Consider the following 26,978-nt stretch of genomic DNA (forward strand, 5'->3'; position numbering starts at 1 on the left):
AATTAAAGATGTTTCTGTCCTTACCTACTGCAGGCACACAGAACACATGTTTGCAACATATCGATTCCTTTCTTACCTCACGGTGCAAAAGTAATAGCCCGAATCCTCCACCATGGCAGGCACAAACCAAAGTTCATCTTTGTGCTGATGAATCCTGGCACCTACATCCATAGATATAGGCGTCTTGCTGTCATTTTTATACCAAATGATAGGGCCTTTCTTTTCATTTGGGTTAAGAAAACAGGAACGAACATCAATTTCATATGCAGATGAAACTAAAATTACCGGTTCTGTCCGTTCCTCACATATGTCTTGAAAAGGGAAAAAGAGAAAGCAACTTCTGTGAGAAATTCGTCCATGTTTCTTCATGCAATATTGACATTTAAACGCCATCAATTATAAAATGCATCAATTCATATTATATATGAGTTTTAACAGCTTTATAATGAAAGGCATGAGCTTGGAAGACTGAAAGATTTATATTCAAATCCAGTCATGCCACTATCTGTGTGCCCTTGGGAAAGTTATTTAACCTCTCTTATCCCCTCTTTATTCATCTAAAGATTGGTGCTAATATAGCAGGAGAGAGATCTGCTTCAGTACAAAATGGACTAGATTTGCCCTCTCACCTGAACAACTGAAAAAATGGACCAAGTATATGAAATATTCAAGACATTGAACACTGAGGAACAAAGGACAGAAATGCCAGAAAGATGGAAAACATAGTAGGTGAGCCCTTCAATTTTCCCAAGTTACTGCCTAGAGAAAGATTCTAGGTCATGACATTGCAAGGAGGAAACACAAACAAGGCCAGGGTTCTGTCTGAATGGAGAAGACAGAGCTGGAAATCCAGGTAAACCAAGAGTTTGGAGGACAGAGCGGGAAAGGGATTAGAGCTGTATAGATACATAGATAGAAGGAGGGTTTTGGAGATCTGTACAGTCTCCCTCAAGGTTTCAGCTGAGTACCAATTAGTATAAGCACATAAGGAACTACCCAAGGTCAGAGTGAAGATTGCCAAAAGGACTGGAGTGAATAGCCACTGGACCACATACTGCTGTTCTCAGCAGCTGGAATGGAAAACCTCATGGCTCATGGAACACCAGGTAGAGAACCCAGAGGGTTTTAACCCTGTAGATGGAGCAAATTAGGCCTAAGACTTTTTCTGATCTTGACTAATGAAGCTTAAAAGCAAAACCTGAAAAGATCAACTATTTCCAAGTAACAACCCTGTAGCAGAATGGTTCAAGAACATTTTTAGTAATACGAAAACACCCAGAACCCAAAATGGTAAAATCTATAGTGTGTAACATTCAATCAAAAATTATGAGGTGTACAAAGAAGTGGGACAATACAATCAATGATGGGAAGAAAATCACCAGGGCGCCTGGGTGGTTCAGTCAGTTAAGCGTCTGCCTTTGGCTCAGGTCATGATCTCAGGGTCCTGGGATCCAGCCCAGCATCAGGCTCCCTGCTCAGCTGGGAGTCTGCTTCTCCCTCTCTCTCCATCCCTTCCCTCACTTGTGCTCATGCTCTCTCTCTCTCAAATATATAAATAAAATCTTTCAAAAAAAAAAAAAGAGGAAAGTAATCAATCAAAACTGACCTGGAAGTAATACAGATCACAGAATCAATAGATTAAAATAGTTATTGCCACTGTGTTCCATTTCTTCAAGATACTAGATCAAAGATGTTGAGTAGAGACATAAAAGAGATTTTTTTAAAACTTGAATTTCTAGTGATGAAAACTATAAAGTTGACTTAAAAAATACATAGGATATGATTAATGGCAGATTTGACACTACAGAAAAAAAGATTAGTGAACCTCAAGCCATAGCATTATTAAATCTCTTTAAAGATAACTGAATGTTTAAAGTAAAAAATTTTAAAAGTATTGTGAGATTTTTAACATATAGAGAAATAAAACATATAGGAACAATCTGACAAAGCTCAAGAAGGGAGAAGTGGACGTGTATTGTTCTAAGTTTTCTATAGTTATGTGAAATAGTATAGTATCACTTGAAAGTAGACAGCAGTAAGTTAAAGATGGATACCATAAGCCTGAGAGCAGTTATTTTAGAAAAGACAAGCTATTAGCATAAACCAGACAAAGGAGATAAGGTGAATTATGATATATGGACGGCAAAAAAGCACATGAAAAGAAGTTCATTATCATTAGCAAGAAATGGAAATTAAAATTACAAACAGCTATTACTCCTTTCAGTATTAAAATCGAAAAGGTGGACAATATCAGGTGTTGGTGAGATATGGAAATTTCATTTACTGCTGGTGACCATATAAAATGGTAAGACTGCTTGGAAGACACTTTAGTAGGTTCTTAAAAAGTTTCACATAAGCCTACCATATGACCCAGCCATCCCCCTCTCAGGTATTGACCTAAGAGGAATGAAAAAATATGTCCACTCAAAGACCTGAGTGCTAACTTTCATAGTACCTTTACTCTGAATAGTCAAGAACCAGAAATAGCTGAAATGTCCATCAAATGTGAGTGGATAAATGAACGGTGATATACCCATACAATAGACAACTACTATGTAATAAAATAATATCTGTCCATTTATACAATATGAACAGATCTCAAAATAATTATGCTGACAGAAGCAAGCCAGACTAAAAAAAAAAATAAATAAACAAAAAAGCTAAAAACAAAAACAAAGAAACTGGATGGAGACATCCAGATGTCTCTGGATGTTTCTCAGCTGTGGGTTCCTAATGACTGCATTTAATACCTCTTCTGAATGAAAGCCAGGATCTCCCATCACACTCCTCAATTGGCAACAAAGTTGGAGAAGGCCTGGCCCTCACATTGGAGGCCTGGATCTTAGCTGCTGCTCTGACTCTAGTTATGTGAGCTTGGGCTCTTAGCCTCACTGTGCCCCAATTTCCCAAACCACGAGTGAGAGAATGTACAGTACATTTCTGCGATCAGGAGGCTCTCTGTTCTGGGATTCAAAAGAAACAGGTGAGGAGAAAAAAACTGACTCTGTCAGGGAAGATACTTCATGTATTCTAAATAATAGGGCTTCTCAGCAGACCAGAAAATGAGGAAATGCTTAACTTACCAGCTTCCAGAGAAGAAATCAGTACAGCTGTAAAACAAACAAGCCTGAGTAACACTTTCATATTCTCCTGAAAAAGAGAGGAATGCATGTGAAACAAAAATTAAAATGTACTGTTCCAGAAAAATCTCTAAAACCATATAAACTAACTCCCACCTACTTCCACCCTTATCCTTAAGTCATGATGATGGGTTATTAGTCTCCCTGCATCAATGTGATCCTGCTTCTGGACCTACCTCACAGCAGGAGGACTGCATTCCTTAAGTATTCTGTAATTCTGACATTTTATTCACATAAACCGGCCTTCCCCCAAGTTTGCCCAGATTAACTGATTATATTTACTTCTAAACTATATTTAGATTATTAAAGAAAGAAGTCTAGCAACCCGGCTTATTAGCTCTTTCTGTAACTGTGTGGGTATGTGTTTTAAGGCTCCATGAAGGAGAGGCAGAAAATAAAGGGTTAAAATATTTCCCAGTGGCCGGTTCCAGGCCAATCAACTGCTGGTGTTAGTTATCTGAAAGAATGTAATTATCAGGAAACTAAGTGACCAGTGCCAGCGGTTAGTTCAGTTCGTGCGATTACAAGATCGGACTTGTTTGATTACTAAGCAGGGGAGAAGAAGCAGAAGGTGCTGGGTGAGTTTTATACAGATTATATCTTGAGATATAATTCTGAATTAATTGTGGGAAAATGCTGATTCATACAAGTCCAAGGCTAATGGCCTGCCACCGCAGGGCAGTGTGGTGTTAGACACAATGGCTCCCTGGGCCTCAGTTCCCTCATATGTACCAGTGAGGGGGCAGTCAGATCATCACTGAGCCATTCCCACTCCGATAGTGGAACACGGAAGCCAAACCCCCTGGGTCCAAGTTTTGCTTCGCCTGCCCCAGAACTGTTCTGAGAAAAACCAGGGGAGAGAGCAGCCCCTTCCTCTCAACAGGGGACTTTCTGAATCCCTATCAGTCCCCAGAACCTTAGGGCAAGGGGGTCAGCTCTAGGCCATGAGATGGGGTTAAGAGTCATATGTCCAAGGACGGACAGTGAAAGTGAGGGACGTAAAGATGCACCCGAGACTAAGCGAACCGTGCTCCTGACAAAAATTACCACAAACCCCACTAGGCCCCCCACACAACACAGAAGTTTCAAGGATGATGCCAAACCTGACTAGACTTGCACTGCCAATAGTTGAAAGGCTGGCCAGGTGAGGAAGTCTCTCAACAGCATCTGTGTTGTGCTCTTTGAAGGCAGAGTGCTAGAGCCAGAGACAAAAACAAACAAACAACAACAAAAAAAACAATAATAATAATTAACGAAATAAAAAAATAAAGCAAGAAACCACTCTTCAAGATGGCCACCATTTAGGCATAAGCCCTATGTGATCACAGTTGCGTCCCACACACCCCCTTCCCCCGACATCCCTCCATCCTCTGGTCAATGCTTCCATTCCCCATTTCACGAGACAGGGATGACATGAGCAGTATTTGTGGTTGACAGCTGCTGAGGGCAATGGTTGTCACCTGTGAGGGGCACTGAACCGTTGGGCAAATGGTCACCCTCAAATGTAAGCTATCATAACCACCCCCGTGCTGATGACAAATACAAGCTTTGGTGAAGTGTTTCCAGTCATCCATTCATCCCTTCATTCGGTCACTGCTGAATTCAGCAATTGTATGCTGGATATCTACTGCATGCCTGCAGCTACACGTGGCCCTGGGAACACACAGGAATGATGACCAGGGTCTGGCTCAAGGAGCTCATCAGCCAGCGGAGAAAGCGGGCAGGGCCACAGAGTTATCCAATGATGCAGAGGTGTCTCTGGGGAGAACAATGCCCAGGGCCCTAACTCAGCCTGGAGGAGGGCTCCTGGAAGGGGTTACCTGAACCTCAGGAGGTGGTGGGGAGCACATCTACTTCTGGAGCATAAACCAAAGGTGGGAAGCCAAGAAGCAAAGCTGGGGAGGCTGACAGTGCCCAGAACACAGAGCCCGGCTTAGAGTTGGGACTGCAATTCGCAGGTGGCAAAAAAGAGACTTACTTAAAGGTGTTAAACTACAGGGTGGTGTACAATCAGATTTCATAGAGATCTTGGCACCTGTGTGGAATATAAACCGGAGACTAGAGGGTAGTTGTAGAGAGCAGGCAGCTGTGAGGGGGTGTCCACATGAGAGTGGATGTGGCCTGAGCCAGCCAGCAGTGAAGGACAGACAGAAAGGGGGTGGATCTGAGAATTGCTCAGAGGCCTGCGAAAGGAGGGGTGACAGAGGGGGTCTGGGATGCACCAGCCCTGATTCACTCAGGTGGGGACCAGTGAGGGCTGGGCCAGGTAAGAGGGACAGGTTCTAGAACGCACAGACAGTACGAAGAGAGGCCCAAATGATGTCGCTCACAGCACCACTGGGCCTGGGTCTGCTGGGGCTAGCCAGCAATGTCGCCTCCAACAAAAACAGAGACTCCGAGTGTCCGCTGAAAGCTGAGTGACATGGACACAGGGCCTGGAATGTGCTGGAACTGGACAGCACACACAATGTGCTGGGAGCCATCAGCACACCGGTCCTAACCTTAGTGATTGGTAAGTGACCCCGGAAAGTGGGTGATCAGTGGCCCTCAGTGGGGTTACAGACCCCTTCAGAAATCAGATAAAACCACGGAGTTGTCCCAGAGGAATGTGGGTGGACAAACAGAACGTTCTGTGCACCTTGAGAGACACGCCAGGATCACCTGAAGCTGAGGCCGGAGACTCCAGCCCTCTATGGGAAACAGCTGGCAGGCCCGCTGTGGGGGGAAGCAACCGTTACCTTGGAGACGGCTCTTCCTTGTGTGAAGTGGTCCTGCTTCTCACCAAGGAGTCAACATCCTCGAGGGGCGACTCTACCTGGGGAAGGAAGCACGCACACCAGTGTGAGCTGCAGTGAGGGAGCTTCTAGGTGCCGACCGCTGCCCAGACCTTAAGAAGTGTCCAAAACAACCAAAACAAACTGACAAAAATGAGTCAGCATGTTTAAAAGGCACCACGCTCCACAGTCCTCTGAGACAATGGTTTCAGAAAATTGAGGGGCGGGGGGTGAGGGATACCCAGAGGTTGACAACCACCACCTCTCTTGGAATAACCACACGAAACCTGGCACTTAGCTGGCCCAGGGAGGCAGAAGGGTGGTACCACCTATGGGCACCTTGCCACTTTATGCTCTGGGAGAAGAGAGCTCAGAGAATGAACCAGGTGCCAGGGAGAACATGAACAGGCCCTTTTTAAGGACAGGCACACTATGCATCCTCAGGCTTCCTTCTAGCAAGCTATCGATACACCTGCATTCCCAATGACAGAATCTGAAAGAACTTCCCGAAAAGCTGAACTGTGATGTGCCCTACAGGCATTCCACCATCCATTCCCTGGTTTTTACGTTTACTTGGGATATTTCAGAGTCTGGTATTTGCTTCAGGTCTGACTGATTTCCTCAGGCCTTTGCAACACTGGTCAGGCTGAAGCATAAGGCCTTTTCATGTCCGATCCATAAAACAGCCTGACTAATGCAGCACCAAACACTCCGCTTAGATTAAATGGACTAAGCAGCACCTGACCATTCATGTTAGGTTTATGGGAAGGTGCACAGCATCACATTAAGGGGTCAGAGGCACAGAGGCTTATCCACATGAATCGTAACACAAAATCAAAGACTCCCTGATCTTCCCATCCGCTGTCCGAAGCACAGTGCCCTCCCCACCTCCATCAGTGTGGCCCAGAAATGAGCACAGCATGGGGGGACCTATAGGGAGAGCGTCAGAGAAATGAACAGGGTAAGGAGGGGGAGAAGGATGGGCAAGAGGAATGAATTGATTTGGAAAGTCTAGGAAACCTCTTGCAGACTTGAATTCCCAAGTCCCCCAAACCACTTCACTTTCCCTCTTCCTCTTTGCCCCGAAAGTCTTTAAAAGTACTTTTATAGTCACCGTCTCTTCTCTCCATCCTCTGCTATTGGTTCATGGCTTCTGCTCCTTGCCATCTGCCCTCCTCCCTCCGTGGTGTCTCCACAGGCCTCCCCAGGCCTGTCACTTGGTTCTAATCTTCCCAGTCCGCCCACTTCTTCTGTGACTTCCCACCAGCTCTGAGCCGATTCTGATGTAAGGTTTCTCCCAGGGGTCCCGGTAGACGCCCCCTTCCTCCACAACCAGGAACACCAAGTCGCATAAGTTCCCCCTGACCCAGGGCACTTGGTGCCTCAGGCCTCTGGCTCTGGGATCCAGGGCTCCCCTGGTGGCTGCCCTTCCCTACCTGGGCCAGGAGAGAAAGGTACAGAGAAGACTGTCTCTCCCTCTCCCATACTCCTGTGAAGAGGGCCCCATCCTACTCATCTTGCATTGTAGTAAGAGCTCAGGAAGGAAGCGAGGAAGGGAGGGAGAGAGAGATTCATCTACCCAACGTGTTCACATTAGACTACACAGGGAGGAAAACCTGGCCTCGAATCAAGGGGGAGAAAGGTTGGAATACAGGTACTGAGGGTGAGTCAGAGAAGAGAAATGCTAGGGGAAGCATTATGAGGCTGGGAACCACACTGGAAAAGGAAGGTGACACAAAGGCTGCACAGCCAGGAAGCCAGGGAGGACGCTAAGGGCGAGCAGAAGGAGCAGGACCAGACACTGGGCACAATTCCCTCCAGACGGGATACTGGCTAAGTCAACCTCCCCTGTCCAGAGGCAACTGGGCAAAACCTGCTGTGATTTTTGAAATCGGTTTACAGATAAAATTCAAAATATATTTTTAGAAAGTACTGACAATAAAAAAGTCACAGATCTATTCTATTGTGTTATTTATTGTTCAGAGGAATTTTCCACATAAAATAAAAGGATGAAGGAAGAGAGAAGGATTAATGCTCCCAATAAATTAACACATGGCTCCTTTCCTACCCTTCCAGGCAGTGACATTTGTATTACACATGAAACTTTCCACCCTGCCTACCATCCCCTCCACAGCCGATTTCAGCGGGGGTGCAGGGGTCTGGATGGGGGCGGGGGGGAACACCGAGGTACTGACGCCAGACCGGGCCCCAGCATGACAGGGGGCCCTGGCTGGTCACTCTGCTGCCCCCAGCAGCCTGGTCCATTCCCATGCAAGTGGAAAACAGGAAGCAGAGCTTTCTATGACCATCACGCAAAAAAGTGATCCATCATGAACTTCCGGAGTACAGCTCCCCTCGCTCTTTGTGATCATAATGTATTTAGAAACCAGTACACACCACGGCTCTGTGGCACACGGCAGATATGTGCGAAGCCTCTTGTTTGTTAGAGAGAAAAGTGGAAATGAGACCGGAGGACGGCCGACTCCAGCAGGCACTCAACTACAGAAGCAGAGATGGGGTGTAAGGGTTAACGACGAGCGCACAGGCCCCCAGCAGAAGATCCGCTCATCTCCTAGGGCTGTCCTGTCCGTCTGCGAGGAACTCCATACCCTGCACAGACATAGTGAAAGTGACAGCTGGGGGATGGAGGGACAGCCGCCAGAACCCACAAGGCTTCCACAAGGCCCAGGGGCTCCGGTGCAGAGGGAAGGGGTGCCTTCCTCTATTAACGCCTTCTTATTCCTGAAGAATTTTCCCACAACCTTGAGGAATTTCCTTCTTATTCCTGAGGAATTCCCCCACATTGTGTGTCTTGCCTGCCAGGCCAGAAGCTAGGCACACGACAGAGGCGACACGCATCAGACACACCCCAGATCTCATGAAGACACATGCCCCCTGTGGGTCCACCTCTGGGAGGGGGGCGGCGGGGACGAGGTTCTGGAAGCAGGCTGTGCTGTCCCACACAGCATCTGCACAGATGAGTCCCCCACGTGGCTTGTGCTTTTCCTGTCCACATCAGCCTCCCAGATGGACTCCCTAGATGGCCCCCCAGCTCCGTCACATATCATGAGGTGCCCTGAGAGTGCATAGGGGTAGACATCCCAGTCCTCACATCCAAATCTACCCTCCCCCAACCTGTACAGCCCGGGCCACTCAGCAGACCAGGGAGGCATGGTGGCTGCGAGTCCATAGGGGAAGAGACCTGTGTGTGTGCTCTGCCCAGGCTGTTTGGACAATGAATCTCCCGGGTCCCAGGTGCCTGCGTTATGGCCATGCTGGTGTGCACATGCTCCAAGGAGGCACATTCTTTTAGCCCCACAGACTCCTGGACATGCTGAGGCCCGAAGCCAGCTGAGAAGCAGCGCAGGACCCTCCAAAGTACGGGGCCTGCATGGGACCTCTCTTATGTGGCTCTAAGGGTAGTTCTGTAGGAGCCACACCTCTGTAGAAACCCAAGAAGAAAGAGACGACACCAGCAAAAGCCTCCTACCCTTCCTCCTTCTGGAGACCCAAAGGGCCCTACATCTGAAATTTAAACAGAAATCCTACTGGTACTTTCCATATTTCCACCTCCTACCAGCTCACTCGTCACACTGAGTGCCTGACAAATACATACACAGCATCGTTTAATACGACTTCTCATCCCACGCATTATTCGACGTGTGTATATATGGATATTTGACACAACAGAGAAATAGAGAATCGGGCTCTGACTAATTGACTGTAACTGGGAAGGGCCTGTGGACAGTCCCTGAAAGAAGCAAAGAGGAAAGCAGGTTCTTCAGCTCACAAATTGTCACAATCTCCATGTGCTGCTGAGAACCATCATGAACACATATGGGGAATGGGGCATGGTATTAAAAATCAAGCCTATAATTATGATCTTCACCTGTTATAAGGACTCAAACAGCAATTACAGTCTCCAGTTTTGTTAAGACCAAAAATGTCAGTTTTCAAGACAAGATGTGTAAAGGAACTTACTCATAAAGCCACAGAACCACGTGATTGTGGAAAATTCTTTAGAATTCTGGGCTTACACAAGTCCCTGTTTCTTTTTTTTTTTTTTTTTAAGTCCCTGTTTCTTAATCTAGAACCTGCAAATCCCCAAGAAGCTGTAGACAGCCAGGGAACTCGGAATCTAACTTCCTGGGATACTGATTTGACTCAAGGATTTTCTGGGCAGAGTCATTTTTATATTAGAGAAAACACAGCTATATTCTGAAATGGAAAGAAAAATCTGCCAGAGCTAAAGTATGAGTCATCAAAGAAATGGCCCTTGAGGGAGCCACTTTAGAGAGCTAGACTGAGCATCTACTTTTCATTTCTCAAGAGGAGTCCTTTGCTGGTAAAATCTGGGAGGCACTGTCCTGCATAGACAACATTCATCTCTACCTGGTCCGAGTCATGGGAAATGGAACCATGAGGGCCACACAACGTCACACCCATGGGGCCAGACAGAGCAACCTCGCCCTAAGACCAAGGAGGCCCCCCAAGATGGTCCCACACTCAAGACAGGAAGGAGACAAGAATGTGGACACCAAGGACTCTGGGAGTCACCACAGTATAACAGAACCATTTCTGTTATGCGGAGAAGAGCGACACATACCCCACCATACACAGACATCCTAAAACCCTATTGTGCATTCATTCAGCGTGGCTATCCCTGATTTTCCCCCAGAGAAAGCGTTCTACAGAATTATGAGCAAACAAAACCACACCCATGATGGAGGCAATAGAAACACTCATCATCCCAGAAGGTCTGAGGAACACTGAAATTCTGGCCATCTTCCTATCAGAAAATCCAAATGCGTGGCTCACAGCAGATTCATATGGCTTATTTACTCACACAAATGAGCAAGGAAAGTTCTGTAATCATCAAAGGCTATCACGCACAGGGATATGGAGAGAAAGGGAAAATAGTCACAGAGACTTTTAGGTTTCGCTAGGCTGTCCAAGTTGTTCAGCTAGGACAAGGCATGGAGCCACCAGATGTGATTTCACGTGGGTTTTAACAGAAAAGGGAAGAATAAGGCACAGAAGGACAGGAATGGCCAGACCAGGGCCTCTTGATGGCTGGACTGAATTTTCACACAGTGTCCATTTCTCCACAATGAACCTGTGCTCCTGGACCACAGCAACCAGACCCAGCAACTGGAAAGGCTTTGCTCTGTCAGCCCTTGTCTCCTCTCAAGTCATTTGCCTGACCCTGTTAGCCCTCCGGCACAGCTCCCATTCCACTTGCCAAAGCCTCCGTGCCTGAATCCTGCCTCCCAGGGCTTGTCCCCAAGCACCGCCCACCACAATAGTTCTGTTTCTCAAAGTGATTGTTACAGGACGTCACGGGAGACTAGACATTCTCTACATGGATTTTTCTCTGTCTTCACTCCTCTTGGGTTTTGTTTTTTTTTTACCAAACTATAATATGCATACAGTGAAACACACAGTAAGTCTTAAGTGTAGAATTCCATTAACCGTGACAGCTATATACCCCAGGAATACCGTATACCCATGTAGAATTCCATTAACCATGACAACTGTATACCCCGGGAATATGGTATACCCGTGTAGAATTCCACTAACGATGACAACTGTATACCCTGGGAATACGGTATACCCATGTAGAATTCCATTTACTGTGACAACTGTCTACCCCAGGAATATAGTATACCTGTGGAGAATTCCATTAACTGTAACAACTGTATACCCCAGGAGTACTCCATCAAGATACAGACCATTTCTATCCTCCCCCAAAGTTCCTTTGTGTCCCTTACTAGCCACACTTCACAGCACATAGCCCCACCATCCTGATTTCTATCACCACCAATAGGACCCCGTAACTGTCAACATGAGTCACTCTGGATGGCTGGCTTCCACCCCATCTGCACCCTGCTATGTTAGGGTGCAAAGTGACATTAGGGCTTTAATCACTTACTACCAAGTGATGAGAGGGAAACCCTTGGTTCTCAAAGAGGCTGGTATGTCTGCTAAGGGAGCATTTTTGAAAGTATGGAGAAGGGGACACTTGGGGTGATCACAACGGAGAACCGAGTGGTAGAGTCACTTCCAGAACAACACAGGGCAGTTCCGCAAAGTAAAGACTGTCTCTTATCCTGCACAACCTCCAAGCCATGCACATCATTTACCATTTGGAGAGCCCAGTGCCTAATTCTATCCTACACTTACACAGAAGATACATTGTGGGCACACATTTCAGACATACTGAATTTTCCAGGAATGTGATTACTGTGAAAACAGAGAGGAAACTGGCTTTGACTACCATTTAGACCTTAGACCTTGAGCAAAATCATTCATCATTCAGGGGTACGTGGATCCCCACCAGGATGCCTCTGTTCCGGACCACACTTGGAGCCATCCCCTGTGACCCTGTAGTCTAGTCTCCATAATACATTAAGTGGCTTCGCTGGGTTCTAGTTTGGCTCTGCGCAAGCACCCATCCACACAGTGATTCTTTACATCTAGCTATTATACTAACTAGTTGGAAATTCCATTACGGGTAAGTTTTCTTATATCATTTCAGAATTGTAAATATTTGCATTAAAGGGGGCAAGGGATTCTGAACTAGTCGAGAAGCACTGGTCAAAGTGACAGCATGTCAGGAGTCATAGGCTGTATCTGTTGGGGTCCTTAATGTTCTCTGATTTGGGAAGCTGCATGTGCAGAACTCGGGGTGCACAGGTCAACCTCCCCCACCTCCTACCAGCATCCTAAGTCCAGCTGAAACTCGGTTACCCAACTGCACTGACAATGGAGAATCATTTCAAGAGACAGCCTAAGATCGCTCCTCCTGAACGGGGACCTGCAGGGGAAAGGTCCCACTTTTCTCCATCCCAGGAATTCTTTTATTTCTGAGCACTTTCTTTACATCTTGAAGACACAGATGGCTGTGCCCCACCAGGTCTCCCCTCTCCTACAGCTGGCAGGAAAGTACATCAGTGTCATCCACACTGGCTACACATCAGAACCACCTGGGGGTTTTAAAAACACCGGTGTCTGGGCGCACCCCCAACACGCTAGTTTGTTTGCTCTGTGGTCAAGTCCTGCCATTTCTCATCAGAGTGCCTCGGGCACCGCTAAGGTGCAGGCAAGGGTAGGGAACAGGCTTCCCTCTGTATTTGCCACCCCACTTGGCAACTCTGCAAATCTATACTTCATGAAAGTTTACATGTGACACATTTCTAGACTCACTGCAGGCCCACTTCATCTCCACTCTTGGTTTTCTTTCAACCGATTTTTAACCCATGGCATCTTATAAATCCTTTCTGGAACAGATAAGAATGGAAAAAAGAAACAAAGAATCCGCTACTCTGCCACGTGTATGAGGAGAGGAGACAGCGCCCAGTTCAAAGGTATGCAGGTGACCAGGGACCTTTGGAAACCCTAGCCCCTTTCAGCACTTGGTGAGATCAGTGGGGGGCCAGGGCTCCCCCAAGTGCTCCCAAGTGCTGAGCATGGCCCTGAAGCTGCAGCACACTTCCTGGGGTCACAGCAGGCAAGGGCAAGGGTGGAGGGAGCGAGGAACAAAGCTGCTGACAACACAGATCGTGCAAGCCCGCGTGATGACCTCAAAACCTCAAAGAAAGGAAAACATAAACCCAATTCCTGTGCACAGCAGCAATGGGGAACATCATGGGGCTGGACCATGGCCAGTGAGACCCAGTGCCTCCTGATGCTTGTTGTCCTTCAGCTGGCAAGTTCACAGTGGGTCCATATGCAGCTGATGCTCTGTACCTCCCTAGCCTCTGTGCTATGGTAATTTCACTGCAACTGTCCAGCTTTGAAGCTGATCAATAAGACGTTCTGCTGACAACATCTCTACCTGTTTCCAGGTGGACGCCCATCTCCCCTGCCCGCCCCCATGCGTCTCTAGCACACGCTTTTCATCATTCCCCATCCAAGTGCACAACTGGGCCCTAGAGTATATCTCAGCCCCCCTGCCAATCCTCAGGAACCCAGGCGCCATGTCTGCACCCGTTACCTTCCTGCCTTCTCCCCTGGAGACACTGAATGGTGTCCTGCCTGTGGGCAGCCAGGGCGCCCACACCCCATTCAAAGAGGCAAAGTTCAAAGAACTTCCTTATGCAGAGAGACTGCAGTTGTCCCCGGACTTCACCAAGACGATTCATAGCCATTAGAGGGCAGGGATTTGCATCTCTCCTATTCAATGCTCTATCCTCCTTACTTAGAATACGACCCGGAATAGGAGATAGTCAGTAAACATTTGTTAAATAAATTAGTGGATCTAATATTGAACAGTGTGTCACCAACAGCAAAAGAATTACTCAAAAGATATTATTTAAAAAAAAAATCCATAAAGAAAGCCTTGCCACATTATCCCACACAAGAAGCATAGAGCGTATATAAAAAGGGGGGTTTAATTCAGCCGTGTGAAAGTCACATGGAGAATTAAGGTCAAACATCCTTTCTGGAACCACATGGAGGCTACACAAGGGTGGACAGGTGTAAATCATGCTCCACACACAGTACAGTGGCAGCTAGCCAAATAAGACTGAAAATAAATAAGGGGTTCCCTATCCCTTCACTCATCAAATCCCATCCCAAAGGCCCCACGTTTTTGTCTAGCCCAAAACACAATACAGGATGTGAACATAGAATATTAAATCAGAAATTAAAAGCAGTCAAGAGAGAAAAAGGTGCCCACAGCTGCACGTAAACAGGGTGGGAAAGGGGCTGCAAAGTTTCCAAGCACCCCACCCCCGCCCCCAGCTTCCTCCCCTGGCTCTCCTCAGTTCACCAGTAGTCATGGAGTTCCATTTGATACATTCACCTTCCACAAGCCTGGTACAAGCCAGGGTAACCCGGCCAGCGCCTTCCAATGATGGATGGATCTCAGCTCACCTTTTCTCCACAGCATCCATGGCCGAGACATCCCTTACTTGGTTCCTAGACTGGGGAGCTAAAACCCCCAGAACATGCCCATCTGGGGAACGTCTTGTGCCAGTGGGAATCACTGGGGACAGCTGCCCCTGGCAGGAATCTGAGCACCCTCAACAGCACAGAGGAGAAAGACCTGGTAGGTCACGGGAGCCATCATGCCAGGAGGCAGAAGGCAGCAGGCATAGGTCTGGAGTCCAAAGGGCTCACTCTCCTTCTGGGTGCCAGTCCCCCAAGTTAGTGTCACCCTATGTAAGCCTCTGCTTCACTCTGCTGTGAAAGGAAAGTGATAATATCATGTCTCTCACAAGACCGCTGGGGGGATAAAAGAGAAATGTAAAGGGTCTTATAAACTGGGAAGTATGGGCCCTGCCTGCTGTGAATAAATGCCTTCTGCATGTCTGTAGCTACACCCAGCATCAGCCCTTCCCTAGGGGGCTGAGGAGGGAGGGGGCGCCACAAGTTACCCTCCTCGACTGTGTAGACCCTTCTTCCCTAATCTTGTTGACCAGACTGATCCCTCTGAGCCTAAATCCCTGAGAGGGACACTCCCAAAGCAGCTGAACTTGGCCAGATTCAAATGCCTGGAAGCAATTTACTTAACTTCCCCCACCCCCACTCACACCCTGGAACAACCCTCCAGGACCGTCGCAAGCCCCCTCCCCCTCCCCGCCACACACCAAAGGCATTTGAACAACCCTTATTCCGGCTTCACACAGGAATACAAACAAACAAAATCCCCACAGATTTCCCCGCCGTCACCTTCTTCCACAACAAACCGACAAGAAACGGGGACGGAGGAAGGACGCTTTCTGCGCGGTCGGTGCGGAGGGGAAAGGTGTCAAAGCCACGGCGGGTACCCCCCCCCCCACCACGCGCCCCTCCCCCGTCTGCCCTGCCAGCCAGCCAGCCCGGCACACTGCAGATTCCTCTTACCTGGGCGGGCCCCCGACGGCCCCGACCCCAGCGCCGCGAGCGCCCCGGGAGCTGGGCGAGGGGCTCGGGAGCTCCGGGGCGCGGGCGCACGGCGGTCACATGCCGGGGCTCCTGGGGGCGCCGGCCGACCGCGCTCCCGCCCCTCCCGGCCGCTGCCGCACGCTCCGGGTCGGCTCCCGGGTCCGGGCGCGGGCACGAGCAGGAACCGCACCGCCCTCCCGCCCGGGAACTGCGGGGCGCGGCTCCTGCTGCGCTACGGCTCGGGCTCCAGCTCGGGCGCCGCGGGCGGGGACGGACGGGGGCGGACGGAGACGCCGGGGCGGGCCGGGCCAGGGAGGGAGCGTGCTGGCCGGGTGCCCCGCGCCCTACGCGAAGGAGCACAAGAGCCAAGGACGCCGCCCTGCCCCCCGCATCCTCGCGGGTTCGGGGCCCCCGCCCCACGCGGGGCAGTGACGGTCATCCCACAAGAAGTGACTTGGAGCGACTCACCTGGATATCGGAACCTGGCTACCACCCAACTGCGGGGCCCTGGGCATGAGGCGGGCGAATCGAGCTCCCGACCCACCAGTGGGCTTTCAGGTCCCACACTTTTCAGCCAGAGAAAAGACAGTGGGGGGTCAGCCACTGGAGCCTGAGGCCTGGCCCCCTCCTCACCCTGGCTTCTTACGCACTAACTTCTTGGTACCTCCGTTTCTTCTTCTGTGAAAAGGGATCGTATCAGCACCCATATCATGGGGAGGTGACATAAATTACTACTGTAAACCAGCACCCGCTCAAGGTTAATACAACACAGGAGTCCCTTGCTATTTGTTATTATTATGTGCCCAGGTGAAAAAGGAGTTTACGGGTGGTACAGTCTTTTTTTTTTTTTTTTAAGATTTTATTTCTTTATTTGACAGAGGGAGAGATCACAAGTAGGCAGAGAGGCAGGCAGAGAGAGGGGGAAGCAGGCTCCCTCTTGAGCAGAGAACCTGATGCAGGACTCGATCCCAGGACCCTGGGATCGTGACCTGAGCTGAAGGCAGAGGCTTTAACCCCCTGAGCCACCCAGGCGCCCCAGGTGGTACAGTCTTGATACCAGAATTCTTGGCCAGACCAGGTAATTCTTTTCAGCTTAAGACCCACTTACTCTCATCCACTCATTTTGCACATGAGAATCGGTACTCAGAGGAATGCAATGAATGGCCAGGTGTGAACCTTGGTGCACGGAGGGAAGGAGGCTGAAGTACCCGAGTAGCTGGCTTGGGTCTAAGCCCAACAGCCAGGGGCTTGGAAGTAGCTCTTCCCTTTCTACTCTGTGCCTCCGGCAAGTGACTGGACCCTGATTTGTTTTGAGGACCTAATGAGCCATCCTCCTCTGAGGAGACATTGAGTAGATGATGATGGCTTCCTTCCTAACAGAACTGACACCCTCCCTTCCTATATCCCTTCCAGGCTGGGCAGGCGCTGGCCCAAATAAAGAAAACAGCAGCAATAATTCATCAGTCCTAATGCTGCCTTGTGGTCTGGAATGATGATAATTTCTCTTTTTAAAAAAAAAGTTTATCTGGTTCCAATGTTTGCATCTGGTTCCTCTTGCTCCAAGGAACGGGCTCAACTCTACGCCAGTAAAATGGTATTGTGAGAATTCATCAGATGGCCCCATCTCTTTAGGATTCCTTTTTAGAGTGTGGTTCTTGAAACCTTAGGATCACCAGGAGAGATATCCGTACCCCTGACTCCCAGATCAGTCACATGAAACTCTCTGGGGCTGAGGCTCAAATGCCAGTGTTATTAAAACTCCCAGGTGGGGGCAGCTGGGTGGCTCAGTGGGTTAAGCCTCTGCCTTTGGCTCAGGTCATGATTTCAGGGTCCCGGGATCAAGCCCCGATTTGGGCTCTCTGCTCAGCAGGGAGCCTGCTACCCCCCCCCCACCCCTGCCTGCCTCTCTGCCTACTTGTGACCTCGCTCCCTGTGTCAAATAAATAAATGCAATCTTAAAAAAAAAAAAAAAAACCTCCCAGGTGATTCCAATGTGCAGCCAGGGTTGGGAACACCTGTTCTTCTAAGCCCAAGGCCCCATCGTGATGGTGATAGTTCACCAACCACTAGCATTGTTGGTGAAATAAACACATCTCACCATTTATACAGTGAAGGTTTTTAAACAGTTTACAAGTCGAGAGTAAGATTTATCTGTGCAGTCATGTAGGAATTAAAATTATACTTTTCCTTGTTTTTTTTTCTTCATATTCTGATGCTTCCCACCTGCCCCAAGCCCAACTATCCTGCTAGACACATGGGCCCCTAGACTCAGATAAGACGAACACCCCTCTAATATGAGGATGGGTTTTGAAGCCCTCCCCTTCTCACCTATAACCACTGTCCTATCTGGCACCTTGAATTCACCTCCTCCCTCCCTCAGCCATGCTAACCACTTTCCCTGACTCCCTCTTCCCTTTGTTTCCTAGGTAGCTCATGTGTCCACCTGTCCTGCTGCATACCAGAGCTGAAGACTTGTGAGGTGGAGATTGTCACGCCTCTAAACTCTGTTCTGTCACATGCATATGCTCTGAATGAGAGTGTGTACCTCAGTGTGAGACATGCCCTTCATGAAGGCGATGCCAACTGTGTTTGAGAAACGGAAATAACAGCCAGAGTCTTGTGACACAATCTGGAGTGTGTCTCCCTCACTACCTTCCCACCTCTGAGACTCCTCTCATTTGGAACACTTGACGGCCACCTGCAGACCACCTTTCTTGAGAGACCATCTCCCTGGGGATTTGGGGGCACCTGGATGGCTCCGTCGGTTAAGTGTCCGAGTCCGGATCTCAACTCAAGTTTTGATCTCAGGGTCATGAGTTCAAGCCCCGCTTCGGACTCTGCGCTGGACCACCATGGATCCTACTTTTAAAAAAAGAGATCATATTTCATATGCCCCTCCCATCAAGCTGCTCAAATCCCCTTCTTTGAGAGGAAGATTTAATAGTGCACAAGAAACAAAGTCCTGGACACCGTCAGGGATGTCACAGTCCATCAGGACCACCATAGCAAAGCCCTATGTCCAGAATGGTCTGTGCCAAGGGGCAGCTATGACCATAGAGCTTCCTGGGCCTGAGGGCGGGCTGTTCCACAAACGATGATGCAACACTCCCAGGGTGTTTCAGTCCCCAGAGCCTCCAAAGGGGCTGCTAAGGGGTAAGAAGGGCAACGCCGAGAGCAGCCTTGGCAGCTGGGGACACTGGGGCAAGTGTGATCCCCGCTGGGGTCATTAAGTCCAGAGGATGACCTATGGACAGAGACCCTCCCCAGATAGCAGGACAAGCACTGAGCAGCCCATGCCCTTCACCTCCACCACCCCCAAAGAACCCCAGTGACTGTCCAGAAGGACAAAAGGGGTTGGGAGAAGGAAGGATTCTGCAAAGAGGAGATGGAGTCTTGTACCAGTGGAGACTAAACAACTCTGAATTAGCAAGATTTTTTTTCTTTTTTCTGATGCTAGAGATGGAAATGAGGATCCGTGGGCTAAGCTGACTTCTGTTTGTGGAAAATAAAATTACATCTTTGCACACAGGGCCTCTGTGATTCTTGCTACGCCTCTTTTTTGTTATTTATAGACCTGCCAGTAACTGCTCACAGAACCACAGTGTTCCCTGAGAGAGATTTAAAAACCACTGTCCTACATGGACTTCCTTCTACAGCCTCATTTTGCGTTCCTTTCACACATTTTCCACCTCCTGACCTCCAAATAACCACTTTTTCAATCTGTGTCTCATAGTACCTCCCACTACTGCCTCTTCTCGTTTTAATTGGCTCAGTCCTGTCCCTTCCTCCAAGCAGTTAGCTGTGGGTTTCTCTTATCGTCTTCCCGTTCAAATTCCTCCGATTTTGCAAGACCTTTACCAGTCAGAAAGCAGCCTGTGAACTTGAGATGGGAGTGGAGGAGAAAGTTGAGAGTATCATAAAATTGCCTTGGGCAGTAAACTGTTACTTAACTTCCTTTATAAGAGGAGGACAGAAAGACGGACGAGGCAGGCAGGCAGTCACGCCGACTTCTTGTCCTAATTGCAGCTTTAATGTCACTCAGTGAAAGCAACTATGCGCCAAAGGCTTCTTGCACCTAGTTTTTTTCCATGCTCACAACACAGAAACAGCACAGCAAGCTGCAGAGACCCATAGACTCGGTGGCTTCTAAGAACAGCTGCACCTAATGGAACCAGACGGGTGGCCTCTTTCTTATGCCAGGTCTTGATTCAATCATTGGTTCAACACATAAAAGCCAAAGCACCAGTAACCAAACCACCCATCACCATCCAAAAGGCAGCTGTGACCAGCTTCCCACATCATCTGAGAGCCTTTGTCCTCAATCATATACAAGACACAAAACAAAAATCCTGCCTTCCTTAGACTCATTTTTAAACATAACAAAAGTACTGGATGCCTTAAATGCTTTCCCTGGTATTTCTACAGGGTTCCACCCTCTTTGGTTCTCTGCAAGTTTCCGGTAACTCATCTCTGTGTTTTGTCACTTTCTCTTTTCCACAAGCACCTTCCAAAATCCATTTTCATGTTGAGGCCTCTCAATTCTTTGATCCTTTCTAAACATCACTGTCAATTTGTTTTCTTTCAGTGGTTCGCTTTTAATACGATCACTGTAGTAGATGGAAGATGGCTGCAAATTCGTTGCTTCGCCAATCAAGAAGTGAAGTCTGATTTCCCTTCCCTCGAATCTGGGCTGGGCTCACTGCCTTACTCAACCAATATCAACTAATAGAATGAGGTGGAACTGAGTTTTTGGGACTTCAGGGACCAGATCATCAAAAACCTTTCAGCTTCTTCTTAGGTTTCTTGAAACACTCACTCCTGGTGCCCAAAGCTGTCAGGTAAGTGGTGTTAGTCTCCTGGGATTGCCATCCTATTAGAAATTCTAAACCACATGGAGGTCACATGGAGGCACTCCAGTCCGCAGCCCCAGATGACAGCCACAACCAACTCCCACCATGGGAGAGTCTCCAAAGGAGAACCACCCAGCTGAGTCCCATCAATCCCAGAACCATGAAAAACAAAACAGTACATTGTTGTTTTAAGTCATTGAGTTTGTAACACAATATAGGTAAGCAAAGTAATGACCCTACTCAGGAATGTATCACAACTCTCTGTTGGCCTGTACTATACCATACAGAGTTAGTCGAGCATGCAAGTTCTCTTTGAATGAAAATGACACCTAGCCTCCCTCCTCCAGTATCACGTCTGACCACTGCCCAGTTACAGACTTCCTGAAAATTGTGATTGTGACTATCTCACCAGCAAATAAAGGGAAAATGAGAGTTTTGGGATAGTCGAACAGGTTTACGGTTAAATATGGTATTTTGAGTAAAAGAAGTAGCTATAACCTTGTATTTTTCAGCAACTGCTAACTGCAAGAAGATTTAGTTTCCAGTGTTGTTATTCAGTGGTTTTCCAAGAAATAGAACAACTCAGGAGAAGTAAACGCAGAAGATCTGTGCTATCCAATATATGGGACCTCCAGAAACATGAAGCTATTTAAATTATTTAAAATTAAATAAAATTAAGAATTCAGGAGCTCAATAGCCACACATCACTAGTGACTACCGTATTGGACAGCACAGCCATAGAACATTTCCATCACTGCAGAATGTTCTATTGGACGTTGCTACTCTACAGTCTAGACAATTCAGGGCCTCTGGACTAGAGGTCCTTTTCTGGGGCACTAGTTTTCACCCAAAATAAACAATCTGCTCATTTTAAATCTATACCCAAGAAAGAATCTTCACACCTTCCTCTTCCCTTCTGATCAACCGTGTCATCATTCAGTCTACCTTTCATTGCTCAGCTAAGTCATACAAGATCACATGTTTTCTCTATATTTAAGTGCTCATGTTTTGTAAGTACTTTATATTCATCAGTATGTGCCTTGCCCATAATTTTTTCGTGTCTATATCCCAAGAGCTTCAAGGAGAGGAACCATGTATTGGGGAAGGGGTGGATATTTCCATCCCCTGCCCCAGAATGTTCATATACAACCCTGAATGTCGGAAGTGGTCAACCGACCAGGTGAAAGGAGAATGCAGAGGAGTTTTTTTATCGTAAGTGTCACCCCAAGCTTTTATTGCACCCACAATGATTTCTTGCAGAGACAACACTATTGTCCACAGTCACAAGATCATAAAATCAGCAACGGGATATTTATTACTTTTTGGTTTAAAAAGAGAGAGAGAGACCAAGATTTAAAGTACAATTGTGTTAGCATTGTAAAATCTTACCACACTACGTTCATTCCTTTTTGTTATTCTCTAAGGAAAAAATCATTTACTGTGCTTTGCCCTATTGCTTTGACATATTAACTGTGTGCTTGTCAAATAACTTGATGATTTCCCAATCTGGACATCAAAATAATGACACAGAGAAACAGTCTCAGAGAAGGTGCCCAAGGAGAAGTGTGGGTGGCAGCCAGAGCCCAGGCTTTCCTAAGAGCCTGAGGAACGTAAGTGCATAAGATTTTGAATGCAGAGAAAAGCCCTAGGAAGAGAGTTTTTCCCTATGCTGTCCCAGGAAAGGGTGAGGAAGTTGAGAATAAAACACAATGCTTAGAAAGTATTGAGCACTTTCTCCACCTTCCCCGCTCTATGTGTGGAAGTAGTGAAGTAGGTACATAGAGGCCTCAGGGAAAGGCAGCAACTGGGAAAGACTGAAATGTCATCTGCAGAGAAACCCAAGCCAGGCAAGTCAGGGAGCAGAGACCACAGACAAGAACTGTGCAGGCACACGGTGGGTTCAAGGGCAGAACCGCACCCCTGTCGCTACCCTCTCATATGCTGATTGCACATCTTCTTTCCAATTTATCTCAAGGTTTTTCATATTACTGATATGAAAATGATGCCAATAATATTGATAATGATATTATCAATTGTAAAGGGTATGGCTTTTAAATTTCGATGCCTGACTATTTATTACTAGTATATGGAAATCCAACCGGTTTTTGCATATTGATCTTGTGATCCACAAAACTCATTTATTCTAGTAGCTTTTTATTGATTTCATAGGATTTTCTAAGTAAATCACCATGTTGTCTGCACATAAAGACAGTTTTACTTCTTCTCTTCCAATCTGGGTGGCTTTTATTTCATTTCTTGATTTTTCACACCAGCTAGATCCTTTAGTACCATACTGAATAGAAGTGAAGAAAGTGGACATTCTTGCCATATTCCTAATCTTAGGGGAAATCTTCCAGTCTATGATGTTAGCTGTAGGTCTTCCCTAGATGCCCTTTATCTGGTACACTTCTATTCCTAATTTTCTGAGAATTTTTATCAGGAATAGAAGTCGGATTTTGTCAAATGCTTTTTCTGTGTCTGTTGAGATCATTTCATGGTTTTGCTTTTTTGGTTTTTACAGTTTTTTATGATTTTTTTTACAATTTTTATAAGAAATTATTTTTTGGTTAATATAGTAAATTATATTTATCGACTTTCCATTGTTAAGCCAACTTGGCATTCCTGGGATAAAGCCTTCTTGGCCATGATGTATTAGCATCTTTATATATCATTGGAATGGATTTACGAATTTTTTGTTGAGAATTTTTATGTCTTTCTTCCTGAGGAATGTTGGTCTATAATTATTTTTTCTTGTAATATCTTATCTGGTTTTGATATCCAAGTAATGCTAACCTCAAAAAGTTGGGGAGAACTCATGAGTCAGGAAATGTTTATTCCTCTTCAATTTTCTGCAAAAGTCTGTCAGAATTGATATTATTTCTTCCTTAGGCGTTTGACAGAATTTGCCAGGGAAGTTATTTGGGCCTGCAGTTTTCTTTCTGGGAAGATTTTCAACTACAAATTCAATTTCTTTAATAGATAGGAGCCTATCTGTTTCATCTGTTTCTTCTTCAGTGAGATTGGTAGTTTGCATCTTTCAAAGAAATTATCCAGTTCATGTAAGTGTCAATGCTTTCAGCATAATTTTATTCCTAATATTCTGTCATTATCCTTTTATTTATTTTTTAAATTTAAGTTCCATTAACCAAAATATAGTACATCATTAGTTTCAGATATAGTGTTCAATGATTCGTCAGGTGCAAATAACATCCAGTGCTCATCACATCATGTGCCCTCCTTAATGCCCATCACCCAGTGACCCCATCCCTCCGGCAACCTTCAGTTTGTTTCCCAGAGTCAAGAGTCTCCAGTGGTTCATTTTCCTCTCTGATTTCTTTCCATTCAGTTTTCCCTCCCTTCCCCTGTGATCCTCTACGCTATTTCTTATATTCCACATATGAGTGAAACCATATGATAATTGTCTTTCTCTGATTGACTTATTTCACTTAGCATAATTATCTTTCTAATATTTATTGTGTAGTGCACAGATATTACCTAAGCCCTGATATTTATATTTCTGTCTTCTCTTTTATTCTTGATCATGCTAGCCAGACATCTATCCATTTTACTGCTCTCCTCAAAGCATCAGCTTTTGGTGTCATTGATTTCTCTATTGTATTTCTGTTTCCTATTTCATTGCTCTCTGCTTTGATCTTTATTATCTTCTGCTTGCTTTACGTGTAATTTGTGTTTCTTTTTCTGGTTACAGTGGATGCCGAGGTCATGGATTTTACACTTTTCTGCCTATTTATTTATTTGTTTATTTTAGAGAAAGGAGAACAGAGGGAGAGAGAATCTCAAGCAGGCTCCACATCCAGCATGGAGCCTGATGTGGGGCTTGATCCCACAACCCTAAGATCATGACCTGAGTCGAAATCAAGTGTCAGATGCTTAATCAACTGAGCCATCCAGGCATCCTAATACACACACACAAACACATACACACACATATACTGTATACGGTATATGTGTGTATATAAACACACATACATACATACAGTGAAATACTACTCAGCCATAAAAATGAATATAACCTTGCCATTTGCAGCAATGTAAGTGGACCTAGAGGATATTAGACTAAGTGAAGTAAGTCAGTTAGAGAAATACAAATACCATATGATTTCACTTGTGTGTGGAATCTAAAAAACAAAATGAAACAGAAACAGACTCATAGATATGGGGAACAGACCAGTGGTTGTTGCAGGGGAGGGGTTTGGGGTAGGCAAACAAGTGAAGGGGATTAAGAGGTACAACTTCCAGGGACACCTGAGTGGCTCAGTTGGTTAAGCGGCTGCCTTCGGCTCAGGTCATGATCCCAGCGTCCTGGGATCGAGTCCCACATCTGGCTCCTTGAAGCAGGGAGCCTGCTTCTCTCTCTGCCTCTGCCTACCACTCTGTCTGCCTGTGCTCACTCTCTCTCTCTAACAAATAAATAAATTTAAAAAAAATTGGAAAAAAAAAAAAGAGGTACAACTTCCAGTTTAAAATAAATAAGTCTAGAGAGAAGCAGACTCCTTGCTGAACAGGGATCCCAGTGCAGGGCTTGATCTCAGGACTCAGGGATCACAACCTGAGCCAAAAGCTGATGCTTAACCGGCTGAGCCACCCAGGCACCCCTAAAATAAATAAGTCATGAGGATGAAAGGTACAACACAAGGAACATAGTCTATAATATGGTAGTAACTTTGCATGGTGACAGAAGGTAAAGGTGATCATTATGTAATGTATAAAATCATACCATGTTGTCCCCTGAAACTAATATGATATTGTATGTCAATTATAATTCAATTTTTAAGAAGAAACTTACAATACTATAGTTCCACCTTTCCCTGACTGGATTTTCTGCTATGTGTGGCATTCACTTCACTTTTATATAGGTCATAAACCTCACACCGCACTATCACTGCTTCTTTTTAAATAGTCAGTTTTCTTTTAAAGAAATTTAAGTCGTGATTTCCTTGCCATTTCAAGGGCTCTTTATTCCTCTGGATAGCTCCAGATCTCCATCTACATTATCCTTCTTCCTAAAGGATCACCTTTAATATTTTGTAGTGTAGGTCTGCTTGTGATGAATTCATGTTTTATATATTTGAAACAGCTTAATTTTGCCTTTGTGCTTGGATATTTTCATTGTGTATAGAATTCTAGGTTGATAGTATTTTTTTTCAGTACTTTAGAGACAATGCTTCAAAGTCTTCTAGCTTACATTACTTCTGTGAGGAATCTGCCATCTTGTCATCCTTGTTCTTCTGTGCGTTCTTTCATGGTCAGCTTTTAAGATTTTATTACTTACCACCAGTTTTAAACAATTTGATGATCACAGAATGTAATGTATTTTTCTCTGTGTTTTTCGGGGTTCATTGAACTTCTTGGATTGATGGGTCTATAATTTTCATCCAATTTGGAAAAGTTCTGGCCATTGTTCAAATATTTCTTCTGTCACCCCTCCTTCATTTTGCCCCACTGCTGAAATCCTTGATCCTCATGCCCTACCAAATGCCTATAGTTTATGAGCCTCTCCAGTCTGGCTTGTTGGAACAGAAATTATTCTTGGCCTTGTGTATTGTCTACTATTTCATCCACCCCTGTAGGGTAGTTTATTTTCTGGCCTCAGGTAGTTGCCTCATACATATGCTCATCTGTACTCTGCTACACTCTTAAGGGGGACCCCCTGCAGGCTTGAAGTTCTTCCTCATTGCAATTCTCCCCTCTCTGGTATCTGTTCTGTCAACTACAGCCATCTTGGTCTCCCTTGGTGTTTAGCTCTATCTCAGTTCAGTTTGCTGGGAAGTTTGCTGTTTCCACCTGGGTCTCCCTTTCCTGTGGAAGTGGCTGGACTCTCTTCCATAGCCTGGAAGCTCTCTCAAACAGGTAAGCAGGAGCAATCTCTCTGGGGTTCCTGGCCTTCAATGGCAGAGGTCCAGTGCCTTAAAAACCCTGGCTTCATGTATTTTGTGTAGTTTTTTGTTGTCCGTGATGAGAAGTAAATCCAGGCCCTAGTAGTCAATCTTGCTGGTAGCAGAACTTGGCTACACAGCTTCCAGAGTTCCCATGACAATTGGCCATGAACATGGCCATCTTTACACATCTCAAAAAAATTTTCCTTTCAATTTTGTTTGGGAAAGTTTTTTGAAATATTTATAAAACATAACCCAGAATTAATAAAGGTTTGCCAGGACTGAGACTTTTGAGGAAGGAAGTAAACTGTGAATGATGTCAGGTAAAGGACAATGTGACACTGACGGGTCCCAGAGGCAAAAAGACCAAGACTGTGCCACAGGGAGTGGAAAGGGAAGAAAGTGAAGGGAGGAGGAAGGGAAGAAGAAAGAAAGGAAGAAAAGAAG

At 46.2% G+C, this 26,978-nt stretch overlaps 1 protein-coding gene across 5 annotated transcripts in view; it reads right to left on the reverse strand.

The window, feature by feature from the left end:
• Positions 1-26,978, reverse strand: part of IL1R1 (interleukin 1 receptor type 1) — a 71,073-nt gene that overhangs the window by 18,257 nt on the left and 25,838 nt on the right. For 4 of the 5 annotated variants that reach the window (XM_080812907.1, XM_080812906.1, XM_080812909.1 and 1 more), the window contains 4 exons: positions 5,879-5,955; positions 4,244-4,335; positions 3,084-3,150; positions 77-311 (listed from right to left, as the gene is read on the reverse strand). In XM_080812907.1, coding sequence (XP_080669033.1) covers positions 77-311; positions 3,084-3,144 — 296 coding nt within the window. In that variant the 5' untranslated portion in view covers positions 3,145-3,150; positions 4,244-4,335; positions 5,879-5,955. Of the gene's footprint in view, positions 1-76; positions 312-3,083; positions 3,151-4,243; positions 4,336-5,878; positions 5,956-15,763; positions 15,892-26,978 lie in introns of those variants that run through there. The other variant, XM_080812908.1, reaches the window with a different exon arrangement.

This window comes from Martes martes (assembly GCF_963455335.1).
Source record: "Martes martes genome assembly, chromosome: 9".
NCBI lineage: Eukaryota > Metazoa > Chordata > Mammalia > Carnivora > Mustelidae > Martes > Martes martes.